Source organism: Gorilla gorilla, chromosome 7, assembly GCF_029281585.2.
Source record: "Gorilla gorilla gorilla isolate KB3781 chromosome 7, NHGRI_mGorGor1-v2.1_pri, whole genome shotgun sequence".
Classification (NCBI taxonomy): domain Eukaryota; kingdom Metazoa; phylum Chordata; class Mammalia; order Primates; family Hominidae; genus Gorilla; species Gorilla gorilla.
In genome coordinates this window covers 115310801-115338247 of record NC_073231.2, presented here as the reverse complement: position 1 = coordinate 115338247, position 27447 = coordinate 115310801, and the positions used below count along the sequence as shown (strand labels likewise).

Sequence of the window (27447 nt, the reverse complement as noted above, 5' to 3'; positions counted from 1 at the left end):
AATCAAATCACTGAGTTTCTTCTATTAAAGTTAAGCCATAAGGCTTAGAGTGCTCAGGAAGAAGGAGGTAACGTCTTGGGCCAGCAGGTCTGACATGACACTATGAACCCCACAGTCCTGAGCTATTTCAGTCCTTGTCAGTTTAAAAGGACTCTTTTGAATGACTCAGACTCTTTTGGAAAAAGGCTCAGTCTTTCAGATTCATCCCTCTCCTCATACTCCCTCCAGAAACAGCCTTCTCCAAGGAGGTCTCCCACGTCTGAGGGCTTGTATATCTAGCTGTAGCAGTACAGAACTGCTTCAGGTCCATGCACTACTATTACTACTTTGTCTTCACTGGTTTTTGGCATGGAGTGGCAGGTCTGATGCAGTCTGCACTGTTAACAGGTTCTCGCTGACCGTTCGACATGTGAGGGCATTCATTTCTGCTGATTGCCATCTAGAAACCAAAGACCTTAACTTGAAGGCCTCTTATTCCTGGCTGTAGGACTCTGTCTGCTCATAAATGCCTTTAATACATAGGTAACCCCTTTCTAGGACATCTGGGAATTTCTGGATATCCTGATACTATATAAAAGCTATAAGGAGCCAGGAGTATAACTACATGAACATCTTTCTTGCCACTTCTCAACATTTTGCTGTGATTCACCAAGTTGTAGGGTTCTCCTTGAGACTTGAAACACTATCGCAGTCTATGTCTAGAAAATGTGCCATTAGCCTGTCCCTCCCACCATCCCTAACTTCTACATTCTTCAGTGGTCTTATACCTGTCTGGATAAATCTAACAAGCTAAAACTGCTTTAAGGGGATGGATGTAGGAGGGATTGTATGTGGGGAAATGTATGTCACATGTAAGAAATAAATCCCAGTTTCTTTGGATATCTAGTGGCTAGTGTGGTAAATTTTGGACCTCACGACACGTAAGGGCTCACCAGCGATTTCTAAGAGTAGGTGAGTAATCTGTATATGTGCCATGGGCCCTTTACAACTCCTAAAGTAACAGGCAAAGTCATGCTGAGTCCAAACCCTGAGCCTGTAAGCCCAAGTAAGTACAGAACTGACGAAGGAAAGTCAACTATTACTCTGGGCAGAGAACATCGTGGGAGATCTGGTTGCAACACAAGCCTAGGCTTCCTACGCTCTTCTAACCAAGAGTTTATAAACACCTCCCTCCACGCAGGCAAGCCTTCCCACAGGCTTATCCCCCCAGTGGAAGAAACTTCCGCGTGCTTAGCTGATAGAATTCCAGAGTGATAATGTGGTAGGTGCATAGGGTCAATGCCTAGAAGCAAACCTCTTGGGAAAACGAGTGAAGATCTCTAGTGGCATAAAGTAAGAACTTCACCCAGTACCCAGGTTTACACAGAGTCTGGGAGTTTAATGATAAAGTGACTGAACACAGGTAGATAGGGTAGATCCCAACCTAGTGGGGCTGCAGTTTATATATGTCTGGAGGATCTCTTTAGGAAAAGGAATGCAGAAAAATCATACCTTTGTAGCTTTCATAATAACATTCAATGATTTGACCACATTATGAGGACCTCTCCTAAGGTATTGAAAGTGAAAGCCCCTCCCAGGACTTGTATCAGTGTGGGGGCTTGAAGTGTAAGCTTCATTAACTGGATGGTAGATCTTCCTCTGACAGATACCTGCCTTTCCTGTTCTTGGGGAGGGGTACACCTAGATCAGAGTACTTGTGCTTGACCACTGAAGACAAAGGCATGGTTGCAGGTTAGCAGTGGGGGATATTATTGCATCCCAGAAGACCAGGAAAGTTCAGTAGTACCTCAAGAGATGCATATGTAGAGCAGAGAAGATGACCCACTCTGTACCAGAGGCTGTGAAGACAAGATGATAACATGAGGACGGAGGCCAGAACAGCCCCTTGGTATTCAGACCCCAACTTGAAAGGAGCAGATGGATAGAGAAAATTTGAAGAGCTGAGCATTTACTCAAGTGCCCAAACTGAGTGACCCTAAGGAAATGATTTCAGCCAGCAGAGATTTCTCTGATGGGACATTTGAGCTTATTTTTTATCTCTGATAAAAAATAGGAAGTGAGGGACACAGAGAGGGGATGATGGCATGTGAGGATGATTCGCTCAGTCACAGGAAATAAAGACAGATTATGTACTTGCACATCTGCCCTTTTTGGGGTGAATCTGTGACTTTTCTGTGGAAATCTAACCCACCAATCTACTGCTCAGAATATCCAAGAATATTTACTCTTTTTCTTAAGAAAACATCCACAGTCCTTCCTTTGACTTCCAAAGCTTTCCACATCTAGCACCTGTCTACCCCTCGGCTACACCTCCAGCAGCTTGTCCTTCCTGGCTCCTTCCACACCAGACCAATTGGACCTGTTTCCTCTCTTCAAATGCACCAAACTCTCACCAACAGTTTCCATAGCCTGAACACTCTTTTTCCTCTGTCTTTTCATTGACTATCTTCATCCTTAATCTCTCATCTATAAGGTCACTTGCTTAAGTAGGTCTTCCCAGATCTTTTTATATTAGATCAAATTCTTTTGTTGAATTTGTTAATCATCACAATAACAAAACAGAGATTCAAACTCCTTCCAATTCTAAAACAGTTTGGTAGTACAGGAGCAAAGAAGGAAAAAGGGTCTCTGGGCACTTAGAGGGTTCAGGATGTGGGGTTGATGGGATTTCCTGAGGCCAGGCTCACCAAGCCCTGATCAGGTTATTTATGGATATGGATTTGGTAATTGCATTCCTCCATCTCAAACACCTGTTATTCATACCTGTGGTGCCATTGCTTAAGAACTGAATAGGAGGGTCTCCAATCTCTATTTCAATTATGAATCCCATGGATCTCTTCCTCCTTAGACTCTTCCCTCTTATTTTGCTGATACGGATTTTGTCACTTGGTATCTTTAGGAACAAGGCAAGATTTTTAACCAGATTGTGAGAGGTATAAAAGTCATCTTCTGTTGCAACAGGTAATTGGAAAGAAACAAATATCACTGTGGCAGTGTGAATTTCAACAGGTATAGTTCCTTTAACCAAAAGATAAAGCATCTGGTAGGTTCCATCAAAGTAGTTTTCACCAAGGACAGTGGAATCCAGGTTAGGAAGGAATTGGTCTATGAAGGAAAAAAGCCAGAACATCACAGCTAAGTATTTTATATTATCACAATCAACATGCGTTACTTAATGTTTGTTTGAATTTAGAAAGTCCCCCAAATTCAACTTTATCATTCTTTCGTAAGAAAGCATACCTTTTTAAAAACAAAAACACTTACAGAACTGACCTGCGAAATTAAAGCCACTCCTTTAAAAAATACCACAAATAATCATTACACATTGTTTGTTTTTAAAAAATTAGCTATATAGATGCAGTATAAATGAGAAACAAATCAAGTTATGATCCCAGGAGCCTATACTGTACACTATTCACATGCTCATAATTTTAAAGCCTTGACTGAAGGCATTTGGTAATTTAAAAATATAAATTTAACTTTACTAGCTATCTAATTTATACAGTGCTATATGCCAACTCTTAAAAGAGCATTTACAATTCAGTGTTTCTATTTTAACTAAGGACAAAACTGTGTAATAAAAATGAAGTATATATTAAAACATCTCAGAAGAATCTCATACCAACTAAACAGGCTTACATTTCAGCCTGAAAAATGTTTGGCTAATGCAAGACAAATTCTGCTAGGAAACTGAATTTTACAAAAGTGATTGAGATCATTATAATGAATGAATATATGTATGATTTTATGGCAGAGTATCAACAATTTCTAAGAGCTAATAAACCCACTAACACTTATTGAGCCCAGACAATGAGATATGTAGCTTCTTACTACATTTCATTGTGAGGCTTACTAGGAAAAAGAAATTAAAATTTTAGGAAGAAGAAGGAATTTCACAGTAATGAAAGGAGCAGAGACAAAGATCATAAACATTTGGGTAACTCCCAAAATATGTATAGGTTCATAACACAGGGATATTATTTTGCATGCCAAGTGCCAAAGCAAAACGTTCACTTAAAAGCAATGCTGTTTCAGAAAAACACCACTACCACTACCATAAAACACACATTTATCTGTAAGAGGGCAGTGGTGGAGTTGTTTTCTGGCTCTTCAGCACCTACATTATCAATTCTTTACATTACGTTCTGTCTATGGAGAACAAAATAATATCCCTGTGTTGTGGATCTATACATATTTTGCGGTTTTGGAAATGTTTTATTAATATCTATGTCTGCTCTTTTCCATTACTGTGAAATGCCCTCCTCCTTTTAAAATTTTAATTTCTTTTTCCTAATAAGCCTCACAATGAAATGTGATAAGAAGCTAAGTGCCTTATTCCACTATTAATTATACAATTCAGCATTTGTCTGGGTTCAATATATGTTAGTGGAACTCTCTGCCTATGAAGATAGTTCCTATTTTCCTAACTCTGAATGATATTGTGCTTGGTACCATATCTGTTATTTGAAAAGAGTGAACAATTTATTAAAATTAAGCTATAAATGCCATTTGATTCATGACACAACTATTTATATATAAAAAGTAGTAACGCTGACTCTCTTAATTTAAAAGAAGGAAATATAGCATAATGGTTAAGTGCATGGGTTTTACAGCTAGACTGTTTTTGAGTTCTTGCTGTGCACCATACCAGCTTGAGACTGCTATGGACTGAATTGTGTCCCCAAATTTTACATGTTGAAGCCCTAATCTTCAAGGTGATGATATTTGGAGATGAGAGCCTTTGGGAAGAAATAGGGTTTAGATGAGATTGTGAAGGGGGAGACCTCATGATGGAATTAGTGCCCTTCTAAAAGGAGACACCAGGGAGCTTGCTTGCACTCTCTCAGCCATGTCAGGACACAGCAAGAAAGTGGCCATCTGCAAGCCGAGCAAAGAACCCTCAGCAGAACATGACCATCATGGCACCCTGATCTCAGACTTTCAGAGATCCAGAGAAAATAAATTTCTGTTGTTTGAGCCACTCAATCTGTGGTATTTTGTTATGGCAGACTGAACTAAGACCACTATCTTGGCAAATTACTTCCTGTGTCTCAATTTACTCATCTGTGCCTACCTCATAGAGTTACTATGATATAGTAACAATGAGTTACATATAAAGCATGTAGAGCTGTGCCTGAAATATAGTAATGTCTCTGGAAACATTAGCAGTTCATGTTATTAGTAGGAATATGACTTCTTCTATAAATGGTAAAGCAAACAGATTACCCATTCATATTTTCAAGTCTAGCTCATATTATGATCTACCACACACATCTATATAATGGTTAGCCAAGAATATGGATCACATCAGAAAATGACGATGAGTAGCCCATGTGGAATGGAATGTATGCTATTGGCCTCATTAGAACCCTGTTTAACAAAAAGACTTACATAAGCAGAGATAAATGCTGGTTTTACAAATATCGGTCAATGAATAAGTTTAGCCTCTTCCATATGTTTCATTTAACACAAGTTTATTTTATCATATTTACTTCACAACCTTCAGTTGATGTTATATTAGCTTTCTTGGCAATAATTCTTATGACTGCCAATTAATTTAGGTTCTAACTTCTATGAAATAGAAGTAAAGCCAAGATAAGGTGAAACTTTTAAGCAAAATCTCTTCTAGACATAGGAAGAACTGAACTCAATGTATGCAGAATGAAAACATTCTTAGGAAGCAAAAGAATGTCCATGATAAACAAAAACTCATATCTGCATGTGCACAGATAAATAAGTTCCATTAGGAGTGATCTTTCAAGACACTCATGTTACAAATGAACACATCTTAGTATTTGGTGGACTATGGCTAAAAACTTGTTTTCTTCTGCATCATCAATAGATAAGGAATTAAAAATACTAATAATCAGACACTTAAAATATCATAAATAAGTACATATTCCATGTGTACTTATTTTTTCTGAGACAATACCTTTGTACAGATGGTTATTAAGTTCACAGTGTTTCTGCTGGGCATTCCATATTGTAGTTTTTGGACAGACCAATAAGTTGTTCACATAGACATCCAAACGTTGAAGTGTGGAAAAGAAAATTCCTACTAGAACAGCCTATTAAAGAAAAAAAAGTTTTAAGAAAGCAACAAAATAGAATATTTGTAATTTAGAACTTAAACCGTCCTTCAATATTGTATACTTTCTGCAAACTATTAAAACTAAGTTTTATGGATTTGGGATAAGGGATGAACTAAAATTTTAAAATGGGCTTACATTCAACCATTCATACAGATAGTACAACTTAACCCTTAATTGACTATTCTTAGTAGAAAAGTACAATAAGAGAAATTATTAGAGGAGTATCTCTAAGTTTAAAGAAAGATTCATTTAAAAGACAACAAAGAACAATACAGGCTTTCAATATCAGGAGCAGGGAAAGAGGGACTTAGCTATACTCTATATAATGCAGCCACACAAAATTAGGTACTTAATGTTGGAAAAAAAATGATTATCTCTGAGAAAAATTTGGTAGGAAGACTAATAAATGTCAAAATAACTATCCTCTCTGATTCAATTTTATTCATTTTTCATGTTTATATTGCTTACATTTCATGCTCTCAGCTATGATCATAAAGAGACTGGCTTTTCCAAGAGCAGGGAAGGATTAATATGGAGCTTAATAAGCTATACATTAGTTCTGGAATCTTCTTTGGATATTATCTTCAGAGGCTCAGAATATTAACAGTCACATTACTTTGTAGTCACCATTCTCATTTTTAGAGGTAAAATATTCTCTTCTAATTTTTTACAAAAGAAAATTTTGAGTTCCTATTTCAGCCATGTGGTATTCTAAGTGCTGGCAGAGCCACTGGCTTCTCTGAGCTTATATTCAAGAGTGATGAGAAACAAAAAATAGAAATAATAAAAGGTAAAGTAGGAAACATGTTAGATGGTGATGAATCCTGTGGAGAAAAGAAAAAAGTAAATCAGGGTGCATGTAACTTGGGAGAGCCAAGCAAGGAGGCGTGATCTTGGAGGCCTATTGAGAAAGTGGAATCTGAGGAGAGCGGAACTTTAGCCACTTAGGGAAGAATGTTTTAGACTGAGGCAACATCAGAAACATAGGCCCGGGAGGGTAGCATGTTTGGTGTCTGTAGGAACAGCAAGGAGCTCAGTGGGGCTGGAGGAGTAGAAGAAGCCAGAGAGCTCAGGGATGGGAGAGATTCCCATAGGGCCTCATAGGCCATGGTGAGGATTCTGACTCTTGGACAGAGACCGATAGGGAAATTGTTACAGGGTTTGGGGCATGGGAGAGACGTGATCTGACATATTTTCACGGTATCTGGCTACTAAGTTGAGAACAGACTATAGAAGGGCAAAGGTGGAAGTAGAAAGAGGAATTAGGAGGCAATTACCATGATCCAGGAAAGGCTCAAACTGGATAGTAGCAGTGGAGGTGGTGAGAAGTGGGCAGATTCTGGTATTTTGAAGACAGACTCAAAACAACTTGCAGATGGGTTGGATGAGGAATGTGAGCAAAAGAGAGGAGTCAAGAGTGGTTCCAAGGTTTTGTCTGGAGCGAAGGGATGGAACTGCTGTCTCCTGGAAAGGGGCTGGTGCCTCCTTTCCTTATTCCTTTCTCTGCTTCACCTTATCAGCATTCTTTCTTCACATTAAACACCCTGGGACTTTAAAGTCTCATATTCTTAGAAAAGAAAATCTGAGTGATGACACTACTGGTTAAACTCATACTCTTTTCATACTTATTAAATATAAATTTAATGATCCTGGCTGAGTTCAGTTTCTAGCAAAGACTTGACATTATTGAAGATATTAAAAATAACATGCTGCAGTCTCTGAAGTAAATTCCAAAGGTGTATTTCTGATAAATGTATAAGTAATAGCAGCATTGAAGACTAAGTATATAATTCCAAGTGATCAGTTTTGGATGTACATTATTTTTATGTAAAAATTTAGGGCAAAAACTGGAAGCATTCCCTTTGAAAACTGGCACAAGACAGGGATGCCCTCTCTCACCACTCCTATTCAACATAGTGTTGGAAGTTCTGGCCAGGGCAATTAGGCAGCAGAAGGAAATAAAAGGTATTCAATTAGGAAAAGAGGAAGTGAAATTGTCCCTGTTTGCAGACGACATGATTGTATATCTAGAAAACCCCATTGTCTCAGCCCAAAATCTCCTTAAGCTGATAAGCAACTTCAGCAAAGTCTCAGGATGCAAAATCAATGTACAAAAATCACAAGCATTCTTATACACCAATAACAGACAAACAGAGAGCCAAATCATGAGTGAACTCCCATTCACAATTGCTTCAAAGAAAATAAAATACCTAGGAATCCAACTTACAAGGGATGTGAAGGACCTCTTCAAGGAGAACTACAAACCACTGCTCAAGGAAATAAAAGAGGATACAAACAAATGGAAGAACATTCCATGCTCATGGGTAGGAAGAATCAATATCATGAAAATGGCCATACTGCCCAAGGTAATTTATAGATTCAATGCCATCCCCATCAAGCTGCCAATGACTTTCTTCACAGAATTGGAAAAAACTACTTTAAAGTTCATATGGAACCAAAAAAGAGCTCGCATCGTCAAGTCAATCCTAAGCCAAAAGAACAAAGCTGGAGGTATCACACTACCTGACTTCAAACTATACTACAAGGCTACAGTAACCAAAACAGCATGGTACTGGTACCAAAACAGAGATATAGATCAATGGAACAGAACAGAGCCCTCAGAAATAACGCCGCATATCTACAACTATCTGATCTTTGACAAACCCAAGAGAAACAAGCAATGGGGAAAGGATTCCCTATTTAATAAATGGTGCTGGGAACACTGGCTAGCCATATGTAGAAAGCTGAAACTGGATCCCTTCCTTACACCTTATACAAAAATTAATTCAAGATGGATTAAAGACTTAAACGTTAGACCTAAAACCATAAAAACCCTAGAAGAAAACCTAGGCATTACCATTCAGGACATAGACATGGGCAAGGACTTCATGTCTAAAACATCAAAAGCAATGGCAACAAAAGCCAAAATTGACAAATGGGATCTAATTAAATTAAAAAGCTTCTGCACAACAAAAGAAACTACCATCAGAGTGAACAGGCAACCTACAAAATGGGAGAAAATTTTTGCAACCTACTCATCTGACAAAGGGCTAATATCCAGAATCTACAATGAACTCAAACAAATTTACTAGAAAAAAACAAACAACCCCATCAAAAAGTGGGCAAAGGACATGAACAGACACTTCTCAAAAGAAGACATTTATGCAGCCAAAAAAACGCATGAAAAAATGCTTACCATCACTGGCCATCAGAGAAATGCAAATCAAACCACAATGAGATACCATCTCACACCAGTTAGAATGGCAATCATTAAAAAGTCAGGAAACAATAGGTGCTGGAGAGGTTGTGGTGAAATAGGAACACTTTTACACTGTTGGTGGGGCTGTAAACTAGTTCAACCCTTGTGGAAGTCAGTGTGGCGATTCCTCAGGGATCTAGAACTAGAAACACCATTTGACCCAGCCATCCCATTACTGGGTATATACCCAAAGGACTATAAATCATGCTGCTATAAAGACACATGCACACGTATGTTTATTGTGGCACTATTCACAATAGCAAAGACTTGGAACCAACCCAAATGTCCAACAATGATAGACTGGATTAAGAAAATGTGGCACATATACACCATGGAATACTATGCAGCCATAAAAAATGATGAGTTCATGTCCTTTGTAGGGACATGGATGAAATTGGAAATCATCATTCTCAGTAAACTATCGCAAGAACAAAAAACCAAACACCACATATTCTCACTCATAGGTGGGAATTGAACAATGAGAACACATGGACACAGGAAGGGGAACATCACACTCTGGGGACTGTCGTGGGGTGGGGGGAGGGGGGAGGGATAGCTTTAGGAGATATACCTAATGCTAAATGACGGGTTAATGGGTGCAGCGCACCGGCATGGCACATGTATACATGTGTGACTGGCCTACACATTGTGCACATGTACCCTAAAACTTAAAGTATAATAATAAAAAAATAAAAATTTAGGTTTGCCTCACGTATGGAGTACCAGAATCAAGTGCATATGGCAAGGGGATGATGGTGATGCTTGGTACTTGTACCTTCAGGTTGATGAAAACTGTCTAGGCTAATAATAATTTCAGTGGTACCCTGATGCACCCTTGGAAATGAGCTGTAAGGCTGACAATGTTAGAACAGGGGAGGAGGTACAAGCCTTAGCAGATAGAAATAACATGCAAATAATCAACAGCAATTACTCTTAAGACATCTTGCCCTACCTTGTTATGATCAACATTGAGCAACATCAGTCGAAGATTCTGAGGACTGGTGCCAGTGAAGTAAACTTCATAAGATTTGTTCAGAGCCACAATGCTGTGAAACAGGGACAGCCTTCTCTGGCATGTATATCCAGCACACCAGCCATGATCCTGTGGGCCTAAATCCATGCAAAATGAAAGTGCATACTCCTATATCATGCATTTTATTAGTATAAAATCTGAAGAGTAATTGTATTAAAAATAAATTGCAGTGGTCAAGTTCAAATGCAAGTTCAGCATTTATACCTATTACCCATCCACCGTTACCCAGCCAGCTAAGCTATTTCTCAAACCTTGGCTTAAAAAGGAAGGCAGGGAAGAAACTTCTTCCTATCACCCTACTTTTACATTGCCCTGGGCAAGAAGGGTACATTAATGTGTTAATAAGAATTTGTATTGGAAGATCACTGATAGAAATAGTAGATTTCCATATATCTCTTCTTTAATGATAATATTCAAGCCTAGGCCACATGGTGAGGAAGAAAATGCTCGATCCTTTCTCCTCTCTACCAAATATAAGCTTGAGTGGGAATTGAACTTTCTCAGGCTCTTTGTTAGGAAATGTGCTATAATAGAGTTAATTTGTTAACAATAGGCTCTGTACCTGGAAAACATGGACATTTGAATGCCTGAACCATTGATTCATTAATTTGTTCTTTCACTCATGCACTTGTTTTTAAAAAATAGTTAATTTGTAAATTCAACAAACACATTCGTCTAATCAAGTAATTAATTTTCCTCCATTTTAATTTTAAGAAATTTTTGTTGACAGTTATGACTATTAGAGTGTTGACATCATTAATGAACTGAAGCCACCTAAGAAATAACACTCTATCAAACCCTCTAGAAAGCCAAGAGATAGTGAATGCTTTTCTACCTGAATCCAAACATTTTCTGAGCAGGTTTAAAATGACTTTTATAACAAACTTCTCTATTTCACTTAAAGTGGCTGAGATTATACATATATAAAACATTGAGTGAAATATGGAATGATTGTATTGATGTATTTATTCATTAGGTTTTCTGAATTTCCTAGCTTACTTGGAAGTATTATCAATATTTATAACTACACCTCAATCAAATTTTAAATCAATATAAATTTCTAAAGTTCATGTAGAGCCTAACCTTTTCCTTAGCATACAAAATATAAATCCTACTTTTAAATATACTTTCTTTGTGGGTTTTGAAAACAAACATAAAGAAATATCTATGTATAACATAAAAATTTAGAGACAAAAGTCATATTTTTAAAATAAATAAAATTTAATATTAATATTCAAAAGGAAACTTCAGTGATTTTCTGTAACTTTTATCTTGGGGAATTTTTTCCCATCTAGTATAGCACATCCCAAGCTTCAGTGATTCTTCTAACACCTTCATGATTTTTCTGTGCTGCTATCATTTACATAAGACTCCTTTAAATTGATAGTCACTTTTTAAAATTTAAATTCATATTGAAGAAATATGTCTTGTCATTGTCATAAATGGAAAACTTGTATTGCTTGCCAGAAAAGGGAAATGTAAAAATAAGACAATGAAATCTTTTTCACCATATAAAACAGAGCTATTGGGAAAGATCTCTTCTATTACTCCATTATTCATTGACAGTTCTAAAGTTGTTCTCATGATCTCTGCTTCATACAATCCGAAAAGCAGCATCTAAAATTGGGTTAACTGCAGGTCACAGAAACCAGGCATAGCACACATTGGGGTGGGAGAAGTGAGGAGAGTCCTAAAATCATGAAACTTTGGAATACTCCTGATTTAGTTCATTCTGTTATATTTTATTGATTTCTAGAATATTTTAGTACATGTTATGACACTACAAGGGCACATAAATCTATCTAATCCAAGCTATGTACACTTTCAGCACATGAAAGATCCTAATCTAAGCCTGTTTAGGGACTAAGTTTTGAGCCCCTGGTGTCATTTCAAGGATATACGATGAATCCCTGTCCTGTGTTTTCAGTACCTTTTAGAAGTTCATCTTATTCAAAAAGCCTTGGTCTCCTAAGCTGATCTGCATCCTCATGGAGGCCATTACCTTCCTTCTCTGCTACAGCCTCCTAAGACCAGAATGGAAGAAACCTGATGCTAGAGCTTGACCAGCTGGTCTTGACAGTCAAAGGAATTAGAGACGAAAAAACATGTTGATAGCAAGATAAGTCTTCCAAAGATTCATGAGCATAAAACATGAGCAGGCTGAGAATACTGCTTGTCAGGTATTCCAAATAACACATTATCAGTTTTTAATATACGTTAGGTGAATTGTATTTTTTGGAGATACTTGGACCTTTTTTTCTTTAAAATATTTATACCACCTTATCAATAAAGTATGAAGATCACTCCATAAATAACTTTTCCCCTACTTCTTGCCCTCCTCTCCATCCCTCTTCCCCTCCTTCTTTTTATTTTAATGCCCAATTTTAAATAACTGTCCTTGCTTTCCTGGATGAGGTACTGCAGGATCAAGTCTCTCCCCTGCACATTGCTCATTGTTACAAATGGAAGGCAAACAAGGCCTGATGTTTGCTAGTTGTGTGGGGTAAATAATTTATGAGATGGCTTCATGCATTTAATAACAAGCAATGTTTTGAGTAACTGTAGTTTACTCATATTGAATACCTACCATTAATAAGATCAACATAACCGTTGCCCATTATAGCCACTGGGGAAAGTCTTCGAGTTTCTGTGTCAGGATCCAGACTTTCAATAACCATCATTGCATATTCCATCCCAAAGCATTGATAGCTCTGCCACTCTGGAAGGTACTTACAGGTTGAATCTCTAATAATTCCTAGAAACATATGTATATATATTTTAGCAATAATACAGAATCTCTTTGCAAAAAAATCCTTATAACATCTTTTTCTTGTTATGCTAGTTTAAGAAGTAGAAAATATAAGTTATTGGTTGAGTAGACAAGTCATTAAAAATAAAACACATATTTTGTTTCATGAGTTTAAGGCCTAACGACAGAATAAGCAAGATCCAACAAACCTTTATGAGGTGCTTTCTCAGTGACAGGAATTCTACTTCCATTCAAGAATGTGAGCATCGCCTTAGGAATTCTGTAGTCTCCAATTCCTACTTGGCTGTTTCCGTCCCATTCATATTCTGCTTGAGGTATCACAGAACCAGCATTCCCCAGAAAGGAGCCATCTATGTCTCTAAGAAAAGATTTCCTCTTGGCATCACAAACCATGTCTACACAATCAGATGGATTGACCTTACTGTGGAGAAAACTTGAATTATTCAGTTCATTGTTTCTAGAGAGCAATATGAATATACTTGAATATTTACTTAGAGGGTATCCAAAAAAATTGATCTATTGAATTTTATTTCAGAGAGATTTCAAAGTGGGACCAAGTAGCCTATGTAATTTGCATTATAATGAGGTCTGCATTTCCATTGTGTTGATTTGGTCTATGATTATGAATTCATTAACATTTCAAAACGACAAGTCATACCTGTGGGATATAAAATCAGAATTCCACTTTTCTATATATTGTTGAATGATAGATTTCTTATTTGTGCATTGTTCACAACATACTAACATTGCTCCAGAGAGTAGGTGAATGATTACTGTTATACAGGACATATAAAATTCCTGTGTTGGCAGGGAAGTCTTTATTATTATTTCCTTTCCTTTCTTGTCTTTAAAAATTATGAAAGTATTGCTTACTATAAAATAATCTAAAGATTTATTAAAAGCTCAATCCCTATCACCTTCCTATACTAATCTTTTAGGCTCATCACCAATTGCAGATTAGTATATATTCTTATAGACCTTTGTTTATGGATATATAGATATACTTGGATTGTGTTTATTATGCTACATATTTTAGTAACCATTCTATAGATAAAAGTAAGAGGTAAGATAAACTCATCATGCAGTTCAAATGTAGATGGTATTTTGGCCTCATCTTGAGTTACCTGGAGTGTTGATTGATTGTTACCTGATTATAATAATAAAATAGCTACTTAATGTGTGAGGTACTATACATTCAAATGGTATGCATACAATATACTCACAGAATACCGTGATATATACCATGGGCAGAGTTATAGTAACAAAATAATAGTGGACAGCTCAGATCTATTAAATAGTATCTAGAATAGCTCTCCCTTTTTGCTATGAGAAAGATATGAAGCTATTAATACAAGTTATTCCTTACATAATATACAAGTTTTAGAGAAGGATTTTAATAAATATTTTTGTAGTTCATGTGTTCGTTGTATTCAAATATGTGCAATGTACTTTTGTAAGCAAGTCTGTGAGTAGAGTGCTCAGTGGCAGTCTTTTATGTTGTGGCTTTGGGCTCTTAGTCTAGGTTCCCAAGAAATAAAGCCTGAGATATGGATTTTTGTTCAAGCAAATTAGCAAAAGAATCCTCTCAAAAGGGGGAGAAGAGAAGTGGTTTATCCACTAGCTTTAATCTGATCCCATGAAAACCTCTGGCATATGAACCGCACAGCAGAGTTGTTGCCACCTTAAGACAAAGCAGCCAGTCTTGTACTCCTGAATCAGTCAGTCATTTTACAGGGACTACAGGCTGGTGGGAGGGAGCACTTTGGACTCCTACGGCTAGTTTTATTTGGCTAAGAGCAAAGTTCTGAAAAGCCATGGGTTGTTATTTGCCAACACTGAGAACATTTGGGGGCTGGGTACACTGCCCCTAAAGATCTGGGAGAGCACTGATGGCATCACCTGCAAGCACAGAACTCAGAAAAATCATATTTGAAAACGTGGTATTTTCTTCAGGACTTAGAAACTAAAATTATATGTTGAATCTGAAAGATTCAGTGACAACTAAATAAGAGCTAATAACTGCCTACTGAAGAGGGGCTCTATTGACCCCCCAAACACTGAATTCAACAATAATTAAATGAGTAAGCGTTGGGCTGTCAGCAAAGCAAAATCAGATGAAGTAAAACAATTTATGAAATATTATATTTATCTGAAGAGGTGCCTACTTTTTTTCTGAGACAGGGTCTCACTGTGTTGCCCAAGCTGGAGTGCAGTGGTGTGATCACAGCTGACTGCAGCCTCAACCTCCTGGGCTCAAGCAATCCTCCTGCCTCAGCCTCCTGAGTAGCTAGGACCACAGGTGTACACCACCACACCCAGCTAATTTTTATTTTTTAATTTTTTGTAGAGATGGTATCTCCCTATGTTGCCCAGGCTGGCCTCAAACTCCTGGGCTCAAGCAATCCTCCTGCCTCAGCCTCCCAAAATTCTGAGATTACAGGCACTAGCCACAATGACTGGCTAAGATGCCTATTTAAATACAGAACATAATTCCTTTTCTCTTCCCCTAAGCTGAAAATGGTCAAAGATCAGTAATAAAATTTTTTCTGCCTCCAGTATTGTCTTATATCTAAATTCCTGGTCTGTACTTCTAATAAAAAGTAGGAATTATTAGATATATTATTCTATGACTTAGAATCTAAATGATCGCTTCTGGAAATGTCCTGACACCAACTGACCTTTGTGATCAGAAAATCATTGTTCTAAGTTTATGTGTATTTATAATCACAGTGATTACAATGGCTGACATTTAATTTCCAAGTACATTTGGGGTACCTGTGATAGGATATTTTGGAAGCAATAGGTAACCAAAAAGGGTAAGAAAAATGGAAGAAATAATAAGAGATATCTCTTATCTATTAATGACTGTTATTGGAGAAACAAACAAAAAAATTGTGTGTGTGGCTCTTGCCTGTAATCCCAGTGCTTTGGGAGGTCAAAGCAGAAGGAACCCTTGAGGCCAGGAGTTCAAGACCAGCCTGGGAAACATAGAAAGACCCTGTCTCTACAAAAATAATAATGATAATAATAATAATAATTAAGCCAGACATAGTGGCTTGTGCTTGTAGTCTCAGCTGCTTGGGAGTCTGAGGTGGAAGTATTGCTTGAACTCAAGAGTTTGAGGCTGCAGTGAGCCATGATAGCACCATCGCACTCCAGCCTGAGTGGCAGAGTTATTTTCCAGGATGTCCTCAAACTCCTGGGCTCAAGAAATCCTCTTGCTTCAACCTCCTGAGTAGGTAGAACTACAGGCACATTATGCCTGCTCTAAATGGAAAGATATTAATGTATAACACACTTCAGACCCCATCTATAGCTTTCATATTTAACAATGATGATGTTATTGATGATTCACACACAAAAAAAGCAATGGGAGAAAACATATATATTAAAGCCCAGTTTTAAAAACTCATCTGAGAACATTTAGATTTACATTATTAAATGGTCTTAATTTTCATAATGCTCATTAAAGTATCATAAAAACTGGCAGTTATTTTAATATGCCAACTTTCTCAGATCTTGAGCAGGAGGAAGTGAGAATGAAAAACTATAAAGATAGAAAAACCACAATTTTTATGTATTTTACCTTATATCAGGCCTATGTATAAATATTTTTGATTGTTCAGTGGTATCAACCAGTTTTATATTCTTCACATGGATTGGATGCTGTAAATCCTCATTTAAAGGGTTAGTAATGAATATAACATTAGTTTCCCCTGAACAAACATTCTTAAATCCAACAAATGTTGAACCTAAAACATAAATAATAGATAAGTGATTATTTTCTCTAAAGAAAGTGATAAAATCAGATTTAATGCACATTCTGCCAAACACATCTTTTGTCACTACCTTAAACATGGAGCTCTTGCCTGATATGGTAAATAAGTCTACCACTATTTGTTGTAGCCTGTTGCCTCCCAATATCAATATCCATATCACTGGGTAATGATCTCCCATATTTTCTCCGGCCTTGGCCATGTAACTTGGTTTGGCCAATGGGACAATAGCAATCATGGCATAAACAGAGATCTGGAGAGTGCTTGCATATTGGAGCTTGCTCTTTCTTAGTGTTCCAGGGAATTCTGTGACTTCCAACATATGAGTAAGCCTGGGATACATGTGGCTCTATCACTCCTATCGCCCCAGCTAATGGCCAGCACCAACTGTCAGCAAGCACCAACCTCCAGACATGGAAGTAAGGCTATCCTAGACTAACCAGCCCATAGCCATCCTGTAAACTGATGGCACCTAATGGACAAGACCAGGTGAGACCAGTAGAAAAACCATCCAGCTAAACAAAGCCCAAATTGACAATCCACAGAATCATGAGCTAAATGGTTGTTTAAAGTCTCTAAATTTGGGGGGTTGTTTGTTATCCAGCTAAGATAAATGAACCACTATTTTTCCCTTGGCTTCTTTGTATATATTACGTGGCTAAAAGAGAAAATTGATTGGATCCAAAAACTTAATCTCCATTATACTTGAAATCCAATAACTCTAAACAGAAAAGCAAAAGGTGACCTCTAAAATTCTTAAATCAGTTATGTTTTATCTATGCCCCTTCTTAATTATATTTTCTCCTAAGAACAGTCTATATACAGGAATACAAACCTGTAGATTAGTATTAAGAAAATATCACAGTAGCAGATGCTGTTTGTGCCCTGCCCAGATCTCCTTTACTGGGCCAGTGCACCCAACCCCTAGTTCCTCCTATAAGTATTGGCTGCAAACCACTCATAGCTGCGGTCTTCTGTTTTCTTTGTTTGTTTTTGTTCTTGTTTTTGTTTTTTGTTTTTTGAGATGGAGTCTCTGTAGCCCAGGCTGGAGTCCAGTGGTGTCATCATGGCTCCTTGCAACCTCCGCCTCCTGGGTTCAAGCAATTCTGCCTTAGCCTCCTGAGTAACTGGGATTACAGGTGCCTGCCACCATGACTGGCTAATTTTTGTATTTTTTCAGTAGAGATGGGGTTTCACCATGTTGAGCAGGCTGGCATCAAACTCCTGACCTCAAGTGATCCACTCTCCTTGGCCTCCCAAAGTGCTGGAATTACAGGCGTGAGCCACTGCACCTGGCCAGCTGCTGTCTTCTCTAAAGAATTGCCTTTAGCCACTTGAGAGTTCCCTCACCTGAGAGATTATGTACTCCCGTCCATTACCACAAGTAGCTAAGTAGCTATGCCTAACTGACAAGAGATATGGAAGAACCTTTTGCCTCAATGTGGGGAAAATATTTGGCACAATTTATACTCCACAGCTCTCTGAAGTTTCAGGTAGAAGAAGCTGAACTTCAGTTGAGGTCATATCTTTGCTTAGCTCCTTCCTCTGCCCTATTCTAATACTTCTTTCACTCCCTTTCTCCTGAGATGGAGAGCATACCTTCAATAAGCCACTTGCATAAGAATTCCATTTCTGCTTCTACTTTATTAATGCTTTGAAGAAAGAAAAGGAAACTATGGTGGTTATTCACACATTCAAAGCAAATCTCAGGATCTAAGTGTAAGATCAGAGGAACCTTACAACTTAAGAGATGGCTGGGTTCTGAGCCCTACCAAATCCCCTACATCAAAGGCCCTGACAGAAACAAAGTGGGATGCTAAGTTAGTTGGAGATATGTGGGAAGAGCCACTTGGACCTTGAAGTCTCAGAATGTGCTGAATGCTCTGGATGTGTATAAATGGTATATTCCTTCTTATTAGAAAGTAACTTCCTGCTCTGCTTGCTTGAAATCATCAGGGACCTCAACAGAGCCTTAAAAGACAAATCTTATCTTCCACAGGACCTGTTCCAAGGGAATTATACACTAGTATGGCCAGTTTTAATACGTTGCTGGAATTACTTTTAGAAGCTTGGAAATAGTGATGGCCCACATTAAGTAGAAATGCCCAAATTTCCATGACATGTTGTGAGAAAAATGCAGGTCAAAGGCTCAAAAATGGGAATGTTGAAATTGGATGTATTATATTGGATGTATTATATAATTCCAATGCATTTCAGCCCAACTCAGAGGTGGCCTTGAATGAGTGTGGTGTGGTATGGTGTGGTGTGGTGTGGTGTGGTGTGGTGTGGGAAGATCTTTCCAATTAAAAGAAATTTGGGTAGTACACAGGGTCACCTACTTTTTGTGGAGAGAGAACTGATCTAAGGTAAAGATAAATATGGACTCCTGGGTAGTGATGAGTGGCTTAGCTGGTTGGTAAGGGGCCTGGAAGGAAGTAGACTGGATGTTCAGGAAAAAACATGTGGATAGACACGTCAAAATGGGTACAAAATGCATGCTATTTTCCACCAATAAGCATTCAATACAGAAGAGTACCTGAAAAACCAAATGGTCAGGATGATTTGTCCAACAAATATCAGTTAATCTCTGTCCTCAGCCACCCCAGCCCTTACAAAATCAGCTTATGAACTGAGTAGCTTTTTTGGTGAAGATGGAGGCTATGCGTGGATCCAACAGTATGGACACCTTCTTTCCAATGTTAGTGGAGCTACTTCTTCTACATAATGTCTGACCCAAATTGCCTGGCACAGAAATTAAAATGTAGTCTTCAGTATACTACCATTCCTCAGGAAATCAAACAATTACTTAAATTAAAGTTGGTGACATCAGATTTATTCCACCCTGGAAAAGGTAACAATTCATGCTGAGTAGTACTGACATGTATTCCTGGTGTGAGTTTTCCTTTCTTATAGGGCTTCAGTTAGCACCACCATACTAGGACTCACAAAGTGATCTAATGGCACGGGCTCCTGCATAACATCACCCTGGACTAAAGAACTCACGTTCGACAAAATAGGTACAGGGGTGAGCATAAGACAATGGAATCACCATGGAAGAATTGCTCCAATCATACAATATAGCATCTGGAGAATGTCACCCCTAAAGACTGGTGGAATAGATTCTTGAAGGCACAGCTGAGGTGTCAACTTTGGAAATGACAACCTGCAAAAAATGTGTTATTAACCTAAAACAAAAGGCATTATATGGTGGTAAATATCAAAAATATAGAATACATGGGTGCTGGTACCAAAGGCAAGAAGTAGGAGTAACTGTTTTCACCATTATCCCTGGAAGTTCACTTGGGAAACTTGTGCTTCCAATACTAAAATTTTAGGTTCTATGAGTCTGGAGGTCATAGTTCCCAGATGAGAAGTGTTTCAGCAGGACATACAGTAAGTGACTCAATAAAAATAAAGTTATACCTACCTCATTGTCACTTCAGGCTTCTCATCAGACAAAGAAGGCATTTACCATCTGGCAGAAGTAACTGATCCTGATCACCATGCAGAGGTAGGCCTATTCTATAGAATGAAGGCAGGATGCACTCACATGATCCACTGGGGTATATGCCCACTGTTAGTTGTAAAATGGCAAGTACAGAAGTCATGGCTTCATAAGGGCACAGAAACCAGGGACTTTTTTTTTTTTTTTTTTTTGAGACAGAGTTTTACTCTGTTGCCCAGGCTGGAGTACAGTTGTGTGATCTCGGCTCACTGCAACCTCCGCCTCCCAGTTTCAAGCAATTCTCCTGCCTCAGCCTTACAAGTAGCTGGGATTATGCCCAGCTAGTTTTTTTTTTTTTTTTTTTTTTTTGTATTTTTAGTAGAGTCGGGGTTTCACCATGTTGGCCAAACTGGTCTTGAACTCCTGACCTCATGATTCATCCACCTTGGCCTTCCAAAGTGCTGGGATTACAGGCATGAGCCACCATGGACCAGGGGCCTATTTATAACAGGGATGAGGGTCTGAGACATTCTACCAGGCAAGCCATCTTGACAAGCAGAAGTGTTAACCAAGGAAGACAGAAATTTAGAAAGGGTGATGGATGAGAGAGATGATGAGTATCATTTATAGTTTAGGGACCAGCTATGGCAGTGTGACCACCAAACCTCTTCTTAAAGTTTTTCCCAGAAATTGTGACAATGCAGAATCTTGGAGAAATCATATATAACTTAATATAACTAACAATGAAGAAAGCAAGTAGATCCCAGTAGTCCCAAGAGAGGACTAAAGTGGATACAGGCTGGTACACCCATCTCTCATCTCTTTGAATACTGGCTGTTAACAAATCTCCCTTTTCCCAGACAATTAGCTTAGCCAAAAAGGAGCCACACACCCGGGAAATCAAGGTCCTCCCCATAGGGGCAGCTGTAACCAAAAACTAACATGGGGATACAAATGACTTCCGTCCCCTGCCCACCTCACCAGATGTGGGATCAACTCCGTGGCAATTTTAACTTACACTCTAGAGTTTCCCAGTGGCATCAAGTATAGCTGCCCTTCAGCTCATATCACATCCTTGCTTAGCAACTTCCCTTGCCCTGTTCTCTTCCTTCCCTTTCTACTAGGTGTTCCAAGAAGCCACTAATATAAAAGTCCTCATCTAAGGCTGTTTCTAGGGAATCTCAGTCAACCAACTTTTATATGTTATTTTAAAAGACTATATCTTATGAAAGAATAATAGTTATTAATGTTCTTTCAATAAATTTCAATCTTAAGGCTTCATTTCATAAGGGCAGTTTCATTGTCACATGATATTTATAATATTCTGGAGCATATTATTTATTAAAAGCCATATATGTTCAGTTACAACCTATGTAGCATGTTATACAATTTCCTCCAAGGGTATGAGCATTGCAATTAACACTTAAAAATGTTGCTCATTTGTTTCACATTTCTGGGATCTAAAGTTGTGAGAAAGAATATGTTAAAACTTAGATGTCTAACTTACTGAACTACTTTCTTCAAAGAGACACTGGTTAAAATCATCCTGGAAGGGACACTTGCTCCATTAAAACAGGAAATGCACAGTGCTATTTAATAGGCCAAATGAAAATAATTGATGTGTTTACTACATTAATTTATATATAATTATTTTACATTTCTAAGCAGCCATCCTGGTTCAGTGAAAGAGCAGTGGAGTTTGAATCAGAAGATTTTGATTCTAATCCTAGCTGTGCCAATAGCTGTGGGAATTTGGCCAGGTACTAAGTTCTTTGAGCTTAAGGTTCTTCAATTTTAAAAGGGGATGATAATATATAAGCCTACTTACATGAAAGGGCATTTACAAATTATACAAATTAATTAATATTAAATCACAAATGCCAGTGTTTTGTTGTTGTTGTTTTAGAAGGAAAATTTAACATCAATTCTTCAACATACAGTATAAGAATCCTGCCAAGAAACCATTCTCAAAATTGACTCTGATGTCTGATTTCTTCGTCATATTGAGCAGATTGCTATAAAAATTCACTTAAATCATTTTTACTAACAATGAAACATTATTAGTTTTCCTCTACATATTCTTTACAGAAATTAATTGAGAAGATTTGTAAAAGACTGTGTACTTGCCTGAGATGTCCAAAAGGCCACTGATGGCATTGTAACTCATGATCCCTGCATGGGGCTTTCGGGGTGCCATGTTATGAGCTGAAGCAAAGGTAGGCCAACAAATCCCACTTCTCCCACCTTTTACCAAAAAAAAAAAAGTTAATGAAAATTGAATATGCACTCGTATGAACAACAACATTAAAGTTTCAAATTTTTCACCTGATGGAGATCTAGGACTCCGATGAGCAGCAGTGAGTTCAATATTGGGATCATCATTAGTTAGGACATCAGAGCAATTAAACCCAGGGCTACTTCCAACAATTAATGAGCTCTGTTTGGAAATAAACCAAACAATATAGCATTAATAATAGCTCTTACTAAAAGAAAACATGATAATGAATAGTACTAAATTCTACTGTAGTAAATAAAACACAAACTATAAATTCAAAAAGTGGATCATTCATTAAACAAAGATGAAAAAGGTTGCTACCCCAACTGGAAAAACACTGAGAATAGGAAAGGGAAGACAGACATGTAAATTATTACATATAAGGACATGTTATGTTTCTGTGATAAATACATCCAGGGAACAGTAGGCACAAAAAAGTGGAGGAAGTGTCATTACCACCCAAACTGGCTCAGAAAAAAACTTCATAGAGGGAGTGAAAATTTAACTAACTATTGCAAGATTAGCAGGTGATAAGCAAGAAGAGGGAAGGGAGGAGGAGAGATAAGAATGAACAGCTTTTTTGCTGGGCGCGGTGGCTCACGCCTGTAATCCCAACACTTTGGGAGGCCCATGTGGGCGGATCACGAGGTCAGGAGATCAAGACCATCCTGGCTAACACAGTGAAATCCCATCTCTACTAAAAATATAAAAAATTAGCCAGGCGTGGTGGCGGGCGCCTGTAGTCCTAGCTACTCGGGAGGCTGAGGCAGGATGTGAACCCGGGAGGCGGAGTTTGCAGTGAGCCGAAATTGTGCCACTGCACTCCAGCCTGGGCTACGGAGCGAGACTCCATCTCAAAAAAAAAAAAAAAAAAAAAAAAAAGAACAGTTTTTTAGGCAGAGGGCAGTGGGAACAAAGGCAGGGAGGTGTGGGTGAGGCAGAGATAGAAGTTAAGGAGATTATTCTTATTAGTCCTTCAGAAATTCCACCCTTCTCCAAGTTATTTTTTTCTCCATGGTGTGGCTGTATTAATTTCTTACCTTAATTTGTACATTTTTACTGGAAATTTTGTGTGATATAGCAGCTGGCATGTAAATCATTGGAAAAATGGCCATTCCATTGTCAACCAGGGTCACATTATAAATGTGCACGCTCTCTGTGGTCTGCAATAGAATTTGCAGGTTACATAATACTAAGGACAATCATAAAAGAAAATAAACAATCACCATCTTTAATCATAATTACCTGAAAATAAATTCCATAATCCCAGCATGTCCAAATGGTAAATCCTTGTATAAGAGAACATCCAGGAAGGCCATCTTGGTTCATATAGATCCCATATAAACCTCCATGGGCTTCATTGTCAAACCACTTTTCCACAGGATTAAACTGGCCTTGGAGGGAAATATAGAACCAGAGATTGAACACTACATTTCATGTCATATAGTTTTAATAAGCAGTATCAGTTAAAGTTAACAAAATTCTTTTCAAAATTACATACATAATTCTGATATCAGCTTTAATATGATCAAATATTTTTATGGCTCTGCCATTTATGGTTCACTCTATTTAGTGTTTTTCTTTTAATGTTCTCGAGATGGAGTCTCACTATGTTACTCAAACTCGTCTCAAACTCAAGCCATCTTCCTGCCTTGGCCTCCTGAGTAGCTGGGACTACAGGCATGCCCCACCTCGCCTGGTTTATTCTAATTAGTATTTACTTTTGTCTAACTAGTCTCTTCACTGTTAATTAAAATAACTGTATACTTATTTGCAAAAGTTTAGTGTTAACACACTTACATTATTTTATCTGATTAAAGATTAATTTAATGAGAAAGAGCGTGGGATTTAGATACAAATAAGCCTAAACTTGGTAGAGCTTACTGTCTGTGAAATGCTTCCCCTGAACATCTTTCCATTGCTATGTCCTTCTGGTCATCCCATTTTCAAGTCAAATGTCACTTCCTTAAAAGACCTTCCCTAAATACCTGATACAAAATAACACCTCAGTCACTTTACATTACAATTAAAATTCCTTTCACTTGATATTTTTATTATTAATTATTTGTGAATTATCCATCTCTTCTCTCCTACTAAGACGTAAGCTTCATGACAGAAGACATTGCGCCTAGCTCATTCACCATCATTTCTTGGAGCCTAGAAGGTAGTACAGAGATAGGTGGTCTTTAAATATTTTAACAATTGGTGTATGCATTATCTTGGGAAAGTTGTTTAAGCTTTCAGGAACTTAGTTTCCTCATATGTAAAAAGTTTTAATGATTAATTCAGAATTGTTTCAAAATAAAATGAAATAACCCACATACAGTGCCTAGCAAATACTCTCAATAAATGGCAACTATACTCATTATTAATATATACAACAAAGGGGATTTTCATGAAAGTTTTACTTATGTCCAAGTCAGTTCAATAACCTTAATAACTCCCTCCCCACACAGGCATGAATTGGAGGATTGTCTATAAAGAGCAGCACCACCTCCTAAATTGTACTTAATACCAGCTCTCCTGTTCAGGTTCCCTGGTATCTGTTTCCTTTTATCTTCTGCTGATTTTCCCTTCTTCCTAGTCCATTGGGTTTTACATTTTATTTATAATTTTCCTGGTTTTGATAATTTTCCTGCATTATTAAAATTATTATTATTAAAAGAAGATGTTTACATTTCCCCCCCTTAGAATCACACAATATAGATGCATGGACAAATAGGGTTTGACCCCTGAACCCAGTGTATATCACTATCTCCAGTTTCCCAGACTCTTGTCTGGAAGATGGATTGAATAAATTGACGTACCATTACAGGAACGTAAACTCTTCATTCCTCTGTGATGTTTCATATTTCAGTTGCTATAACTCCAAAATCTCCTTATAAATAGTCTCAATTATTTAGGAATATCAACATAGTCAGTGAAAAATGCATTACATAGCATTATACATACTAGTAAATATTCATATTCAAAGATATTTTGATGTTGAAAAATCCATAAGGATAACTTTATTGAAGTTGTAAAGAAATTACATATTTTAAATTTTTAAGTCAAAGAAAAGCCACTTTAAGTGGTTGGGAACTAAAATATTTAACAAGAGCATATATCAAGGAATCACTTAAATATGTTGACAAAGTAGTTTTTGTTCCTTCAGAATGTATTTTGCACAAGAATAAAACCAGCTTAAGTCTAAAAATGTTTGAATTGACAGAAAAAAAATGCGGATTCAAAGAATCTTAAAAATAAATACACTTTTAACTAGTATATTTTTTAAAAGGTGAAATTTATGCTATATAAATCATGCCAAATTAAGCTGTTAAAAAGTAACTATACTGAGATTTTTCTTTTAAAATCAACTCTGGGAGGGACATACATTTCTCAAAGAAAGTCCCATTTTCTTTAAATTTCTTTAAATTTCTTGAGGGGTAAAGTCCGCAGATTTATTATGTATTTTACTTTTTTGATCTGGTAATTATTTATTATAAATTATTGGTTGAAAATATAGAGCTTATTTAAAAAGTATGCAATTATAAGTACTGAGTCTCCTTGTTCCCAATTACTTTCTATGATTTTTATACTTTCCTTATGTAAATACAAATACCATATACATTCTGATTCCTTCCCTTTCTTCCACAAAACATATTTTATAGGTATTATACCTAAAATAGTATTATATAAACTATTTTGCACTCTCCAGTAAGCACTTAAGAATATTCTAGAGATTTCTTCATATCAATACATTGAACTCTTCTGCCTTCTTTCTTCGAGTAGTCTAGTGTTCCATCGTCTGGCTTTATATAACTATTCTACCATTGCGGGACACAAAGTGGCTTTCGGTTTTCTGCTAGTACAGACAATGCTGTGATGAATAACCTTGTTCATAAATAATTTTCTAAGTTTGTAAAGGCAACTGTTAGCTAGATTCATAGAAGTGGAAATACTGAGTAAAGGTAAACGCACATGTGATTTTGGTAGATGTTGTCATGTTACCCTAAGTAGAGATTATATTGTTTTGTCCTTCAACCAGCAAGGTGTAAATGTTTCGCTTTCCCTACAGCCTTGCCAAAAGAGTAGATGCTCAGTTACCTCTTAATTTTTACTAATCCAATATAGAGAAATCTATATTTGAGAAGTGTCTGTTCATGTTTGTTGACTTTTTGATGCATGCAGGTTTAACATATGAATAGTGAGCATTTATTCTATCAAAGCAGAAGTTAAAATAATGGCGTATGTCAACATATACCTCTATAATAAGTGCTGTTTTTTAAAAAATGGTGGTGGGATGAGGTACTTACTGTCCCAATACCAACCAAATCAAGAACTCAAGTTGTCATTGGAGTTTTGGGATCATAAACTTGGGAAAATAAAGTTTTCCTTAGAAACCTATTTATTTATTTTTTTAGATCCAATGTTATCTTGAAATAATTTATCTTGTTGAGTTATTTCAGTGCCCAGAAGGAAAAGATATCACATATTGAATTAACAAACAATAATTATTTATTTTAACAATTTTGTACAAGTTATTTCCTAGTTTTAGCGATTCCTGGTTTAAAAGACTTACCTGGGCAAGGTTCACCATCAATGCGGTATCCTGCTCTTCCAAATCCAGCCACTACATTATTCTGTAAAACTGTATTGGTCCCTCTATTTATCTAGTGCAATGATTAAAAAAAAATACTGTGCATCAGGCTAGTAAACATTTATATAAATCGAGAGTAAGTATATGACAATACACTTATGAAAACCTTTAATTATGACTACATTTTCAGGAGGAAAATTTTTATTTATTATTTACCC

The 27447-nt window shown here is 37.2% G+C and overlaps 1 protein-coding gene across 1 annotated transcript in view; it reads right to left on the bottom strand.

Moving 5' to 3' along the window:
- PKHD1L1 (PKHD1 like 1) overlaps window positions 1-27447 on the bottom strand; it is a 171545-nt gene that overhangs the window by 12494 nt on the left and 131604 nt on the right. Inside the window, exons 63-73 of the mRNA XM_063709440.1 lie at window positions 27212-27302; window positions 23896-24044; window positions 23691-23813; window positions 22701-22812; window positions 22503-22619; window positions 16741-16906; window positions 13343-13575; window positions 12972-13139; window positions 10304-10461; window positions 5933-6068; window positions 2764-3105 (exon numbers count right to left, since the gene is read on the bottom strand). Coding sequence (XP_063565510.1) covers window positions 2764-3105; window positions 5933-6068; window positions 10304-10461; window positions 12972-13139; window positions 13343-13575; window positions 16741-16906; window positions 22503-22619; window positions 22701-22812; window positions 23691-23813; window positions 23896-24044; window positions 27212-27302 — 1795 coding nt within the window. The remainder of the gene's footprint in view (window positions 1-2763; window positions 3106-5932; window positions 6069-10303; window positions 10462-12971; window positions 13140-13342; window positions 13576-16740; window positions 16907-22502; window positions 22620-22700; window positions 22813-23690; window positions 23814-23895; window positions 24045-27211; window positions 27303-27447) is intronic.